The sequence below is a fragment of the Octopus bimaculoides genome, chromosome 1 (genome assembly GCF_001194135.2).
Source record: "Octopus bimaculoides isolate UCB-OBI-ISO-001 chromosome 1, ASM119413v2, whole genome shotgun sequence".
NCBI lineage: Eukaryota > Metazoa > Mollusca > Cephalopoda > Octopoda > Octopodidae > Octopus > Octopus bimaculoides.
In genome coordinates, this window is record NC_068981.1 from 148683961 (window position 1) to 148690500 (window position 6540).

General features: G+C 33.7%; 1 protein-coding gene across 2 annotated transcripts in view; it reads right to left on the bottom strand.

Annotated features, from left to right (window-relative positions):
- The window catches only part of LOC106881255 (paired mesoderm homeobox protein 2), a 156154-nt gene extending 150708 nt beyond the window's left edge, over nucleotides 1-5446 (bottom strand). The window contains exon 1 of one of the 2 annotated variants that reach the window (XM_052971393.1): nucleotides 3733-5446. In XM_052971393.1, the coding sequence (XP_052827353.1) occupies nucleotides 3733-3832 (100 nt within the window). In that variant the 5' untranslated portion in view covers nucleotides 3833-5446. The remainder of the gene's footprint in view (nucleotides 1-3732) is intronic. The other variant, XM_052971394.1, reaches the window with a different exon arrangement.
- Between the last annotated feature and the right edge of the window lie 1094 nt (nucleotides 5447-6540).

The following is a 6540-nucleotide window of genomic DNA, read 5'->3' on the forward strand; positions in this document are numbered from 1 at the left end:
TATATATATATATATATATATATATATATATATATATATTCATATATATGTATATATATGGATATCTATATATCTATCTATCTATCTTATCTATCTACTGTTTTTTATCGGTAAAATATTCATATTGCCTCAAGGGCCGAGAGGTGGTACCTGATTCTATACCTCAAAATTATATATATGCAAGTGGTTGTAAATATGTGTACTTGTATGAGTTATAAAGTAAGCGCATACATGAAATTACACCCCACACACACACACACACACTCACACATACACACACACACACGCCGACACGCGTGAAATATATTACCAGCGACGAATTCATTGATACATTTAAGTTGCTCCATTTTCCTGAATTGAAACCCAAAGTAAATTTTTGATATTTCAGTTTCCTACTATCAAACTACTAATAAATAGTGTGTGATGTGATAATTATTTGGCATATCGTAAATTTACAGTCGAATGCAAAAGTTCTACGTAGAATTACATTAAGTCCCACCCGTCAATTCGTGGCGAGTGGTGTGGATCTTCTCGTATATAGACTCCCCTAAATATCTAGTTTTTATCAAGTGTAGCCCTCCTCCGACAATATTTTTGTGTCATAAAATAAACCTAGATCTATGCGTTCCCTTGATTAGCCTTTGGATAGGGGTCCTCCTTTTGGCACTTCACTTTTTATAATGTGATGTGTACATTGTTTATTTATGGCGACTTTTCGTTTCAATCGACTTGCTATGGAAACTACTTGCGGTCCATCTCTGTAATGCCCTCGGTGCCTTTTTGGTGGTCATAAACTAAACCATGATGATGATGAGTTCAAATCCCGCTAAGGTCAATTTTTTACTTTTAATTCTGTCAGGATTAATAAAGCTGGGGTGTAGATTTAATCGGTAACCCTTCCTACTTAAATTTCAGGCCTTGCTTATATTAGAAACAACAACAACAATATTATTATTATTATTATTATTATTATTATTATTATTATTATTATTATTATGATAATTATTATTCCATTCACGGCATGTGTTCGAGTGTTACGCTTAGCTATAGGACGAAATCGAAGACCTGAACGAAATCATAAACGTAGGTAAAAACGAAAATCTGTAAGTTATACATGAAAGTAGAAATAAGGACAATTTTAAAAATATAGAATTTTCACAGATTCCGCTTAAATAATGTACCAGTCATATACTGGTGTCGATGTAATCGACTATCCTTCCTCCCATTGCTGGCCTTGTACCAACATTTGAAACTAAGACAGCGAACGGGCAGAATCGTTAGAGTGAAGGACAAAATGCTTAATAGCATTTTTTCTGGATATTTAAGTTCTGAATTCAATACCACCGAGATCGATTTGCCTTCCATCCTATCGCGATCGATAAAATAAGTACCAGTGGAGCACTGGAGACGAAGAAATCGAGTAACCTCCCCACCCTTAAGATTGCTGGCCTTGTGCGAAATATGAAACCATTATAGGTGTGGGCTTGTACCCATGGGGGTCAGGCTAATCCTAGTTATGTAGCGTTCCTTGATTAGCCTTACCTGAATGAAAGACTGCATCATTCATGTGTCCACATGTTTTGTATACATCGGCGCAGGAGTGGCTGTGTGGTAAGTAGCTTGCTTACTACTATAGCCTCGGGCCGACCAAAGCCTTGTGAGTGGATTTGATAGACGGAAACTGAAAGAAGCCTGTCATATATATGTATATGTATATATATATATGTGTATATGTGTGTGTGCGTGTGTGTTTGTCCCCCCACCATCGCTTGACAACCGATGCCGGTGTGTTTACGTCCCCGTAACTTAGCGGTTCGGCAAAAAGAGACCGATAGAATAAGTATTAGGCTTACAAAGAATAAGTCCTGGGGTCGATTTTCTCGACTAGAGGCGGTGCTCCAGCATGGCCGCAGTCAAATGACTGAAACAAGTAAAAGAGAGTAAAAGAATGCATATACATTTTTATTTCATTTTCCTCTAATCTCACTTTCTCTTCCTCATCATTTTTAAATCTTCCCACACAAATTATAAACTCGTAATGTCGTCCCCTCATTGAAGCCCCTGTGACAAATACAAGAAATCATCATCATCGTCATTAATATTATCATTATAAAGTAGGGCGGCGAGCTGATTGAATTGTTAGTACACCGGGCAAAAATGCTTAGCGGCATTTCGTTCGTCTTTATGTTCGGAGTTCAGATTTCGCCGAGATCGATTTTCCCTTTCATCCTTTTGGCGTCGATAAAATAAGTATTAGTTGAGCACTGGGGTTCGATGTAATCGACTTAGCCTCTCCATCAAAATTGCTAGCCTTGTGCCCAAATTTGAAACCAATATTATTATTATTATTATTATTATTATTATTATTATGAGGCAGCGAATTGACAGAGTCGCTGGAACGTGTAGCAGAGCTTTCCAGTTTTATATTCCGACTCTGTAATCTGCGCTCAAATCCAGCCAGTGTTGAATTTGCCTTTCATCTTTAGGGGGTTGATAAAATAAAGTAACAGTCAAGTACTGTAGTGGATGTTATCGATTCACGCTTTGTGCTTATATTATTAGAAAGAATATTATCAAAATCGCTGCCGTGTCGGACAAAATGCCTAGTGGCATTTCGTCCGTCTTTACGTTCTATGTTCAAGTACTGTCGAGGTCGACTTTGCCTTTCATCTTTTCAGGGTCGATAAATTAAGTACCAGCCAAGCACTGGTGTCGATGTAATCGACTAGCCCCGACCCCACAAAATTTCAGGCCTTGTACCTATAGTAGACAGAAGTTGTGTAGTGGACCAGATTAAAAGAGGCTGAAGACAGATTACTTTCCTATGTGGCCTTGAAAAGGAAGGTGAGTTTGGAGAGGGAAGTCCTCTCTCCCAGTAATTTTATCAGAAGGTGGGTGAATGTGGAAAGAACAGTCTGAGTGAACGGACCTACTCAAAGCATGAAATAGATTGAAGTAAGACGGTGTGGAGAGGGCACTTGGTTTAATGGTCAGGGCGACCGTGGTTTGGTGGGGTTTCAACGACCATCCCTAGGGAAGTCTCCTTCTTTGGGGGCATTTTTCATTGTTAGAATTTATATTATTGTTTTTACTATTTACACGCTATACATTGTATAGTCCTGTGTCATCTCTAATGTTTCTTTTGTGAACCTTTAGAAGTAAATAAAGGGTTATTATTATTATTACGTTCCGAGTTCAGATTCCGCCGAGGTCGACTTTACCTTTCATCCTTTTGGAGTCGATAAAATAAGTACCAGTTGTACACTGGGGTCGATATAATCCACTTATTCCTTCACCCGAACTTGCTGGCCTTGTGCCAAAATTTGAAACCACTATCATTATTATTATTATTATTATTATTATTATTATTATTATTGTTGTTCAGTAGTTTTATTTTTATAACGTGCTTTCACTTCACTACCGAGTGCAGCTCTGTGCGCCTTGGGTATGTGCAGTGGTTTGCTGTGATGTTCTTATTGTTACTGTATTGAAAGTGTTTTGCGTAGGATGTGTGCAGTGCCCAGTAGTGCAATTTTCTGTATGCTATATATATTTGTAAGTCCTGGTGTTTTTGCTATGCATTTGTCATTATTTTTATTATTATTATTATTATTATTATTATTATTCACTGAAATGAAATAATTAGCTTGAAAGACATGTGAACAAAGAGAGAACGCGATAGAAAGATGCAAAAAATATGTATATAATCATGAACGAAGATTGACAACTTACAACAGATATCATCTTGTTTGGTAGGAAATCTGGTGTATTCACTGGCATTGCTGATCGCATCAGCCGTCTTCACTAGTTCCAGTTGTGCTCTATAATGCATGATTGGTGTTGTGTCACTTAGTTTAAACAATTATGCACATACATAAACATATACACACTCACACACACGCATATATATATATATATATGTGTACAAAATATATATACACTTAGGCATACATATATGTATTTGTGTTTATATATTTTTTAAAAGATTAATTGTGAGTGTATAAATATCAATATCCCTTTGAAGTAGAATTATTTTTTTAAAAATATTCGTGTAAATTCATACGTATAGAGACACACACATATCTACATTAGTATGTGTATTTTAATATATATATTTATAGATGTATGCATAAGTGTATATATATTTTTGTCTGTATATATAAGAATCGTTAACTTATCAATGTAGACATAAACCGTTATTGATTTTTATGTCTGAATATTTTGGAATCGAATTCTGGACTGGTCGATCAATTCCTCTGTTAATTTAACTTTTCCTTGATATGAGTTCCGTTATATTTTCCAAAAATGTACAGTTCCAGTCTTTTCCATTGGTAAATCTTTAAGTGTTGTTCAACTTTGCAGTCTTGGAATATTTTTTTCCTGGTATTAAATTGCTTTTTTTTTTTTATTGTTATCAAAATTTTTTTTTCAGTTAAAAAAAATACAGCAATACGATTCTGTATTTGAAATCAATGCGCACTTCGCAAGAAGTCGGAATTTCGTTTACAATAAATTTATATATATATATACACACACAGAAAGAAAGAGAGTGGTGCTTTACGGATTTTTCTTTATAACTATATATCTATCTTCTCTATAAATGAGCTTATTTTAATAAAATTATGCCTGTACATGTATACTTTTGCTTATAAGTGGGTATGCTTTGTGAAATGTGTATGTTTGCGAATGTGTTTATGCGTCAGCGTATAAAATTATCTCTCAAACATGGAGGAAATCTTTTCTCTTCTTTTCTTTTCGTATTTTATCAGTAAATTTTTCCCAAAATGTATTGTAAAAAACTATATATGAAAGTTGAAAGGATGGGAGTGTTTATGTATGTGTGTATGTGTGTATATATATATATATTATATATACGGTAGCTTTATATAGAATCCGAGCCGATGCTTTCCTTCTCTGCTAAAATATCGTATATGTATACGTTATACATATATATATTATATTTTATATATGTATATATATATATTCGTCGTGATCTCCAATCTCCAGTCAACAGCTGTTTAAGGGAATGTCCTGCAGTATACGTGTTACGTTATGTTGTTATGTTATGTTATGTTATGCTATGTATGTATGTATGTATGTATACATGTATGTATAAGTCTGGAAATGTGATACAAAGTTATTGGTCGAGAGAATTAGGAAAGTAATGAGAATAATCAAATAACTTATATAAATATATACAGATATTAGACATATACAAATAATATATATATAGAGCGATATATTTTCAAATATATATAATATATCTGTACATATATAAATATATGTACATATATGTATACGTGTGTGTGTGTGTATATATGTAATTATAATGTGATAAACACTGGCAAAGTCCTGCAGCCGCAATAACACAGCTAAGAACTATAACATCCGACGGCTGAATGAAATATCATAAAGATAGCGGAGCAAACAGCGCTAGGTCGTTGTCTTCTACTCCACCTCATATCCGTCTCCCTCACACTTTGCCTACACTTCCTTCCTCCACTCTACCGGCCCTCTTCCACCGCCTCCTTTCTCTTTCCTCCCGATCTTTTTTTTCTTCTTCTTCTACTTCCTCCTCCTCCTCCTCCTCCTCCTCCTCCTCCCTCGTTTGCTAAAGTGCGGGATGAGAGATCTCGTCGTGGTGGCAGTGATGTGTGTGTGTGTGTGTGCGTGTGGTGTGCGTGTGGTGTGCGTGTGCGTGTGTGTATGTACAAGAAAGAGACAGAAAGAGAGAGAGGGTGAGCGTGTTCTGGGAGTAGCAGGTATAGTGATTAGTGGTGGTTATTGCGTGTATGCCTTATGTACGTGTTTATTTTTGTATACATGTATTACGTGTGAATTTCTGTGTGTGTGTATATATGTGTGAGTACGTGTGTATATGTGTGTGTGTGTACGTATATATATTTATATGTGTGTGTGTGTATATATATGTATATAGTTGAAATTTAGAGAAAAACAACAGACGAAGACAGGTGTACGAACATATGTATATATATACATATATATATATATATACATATATACATATATATATACACACATATGTATATATATATGTATATAATATATGTATATATATGTATATTTATATGTGTATGCATATATGTATATATATGTATATGTATGCATGTATGTATATATATAAATATATATATATATGTATATATGGATATATATATGGATATATATGTATATATGGATATATATATATATGTATATATATATATATATGTATAGGTATATATATATGTGTATATATATGTGTATATGTGTACATATATATATATGTATATATATGTATATATATGTTTAGGTATATGTATATATATGAGTATATGTATTTCGGGAATAAATGATGGATTTTTCCCTTATGAGGTTTTTTCACGCTAGCTACTTGATAAATTCTTGTAAAAGAATTCGTCCTATTATAGAATTTAAATATATATGCATATATGTATATGTATTTATATGCATATATGTATATATATATATATGAATATATGTATATATATATATATATATATATATATATATATATAT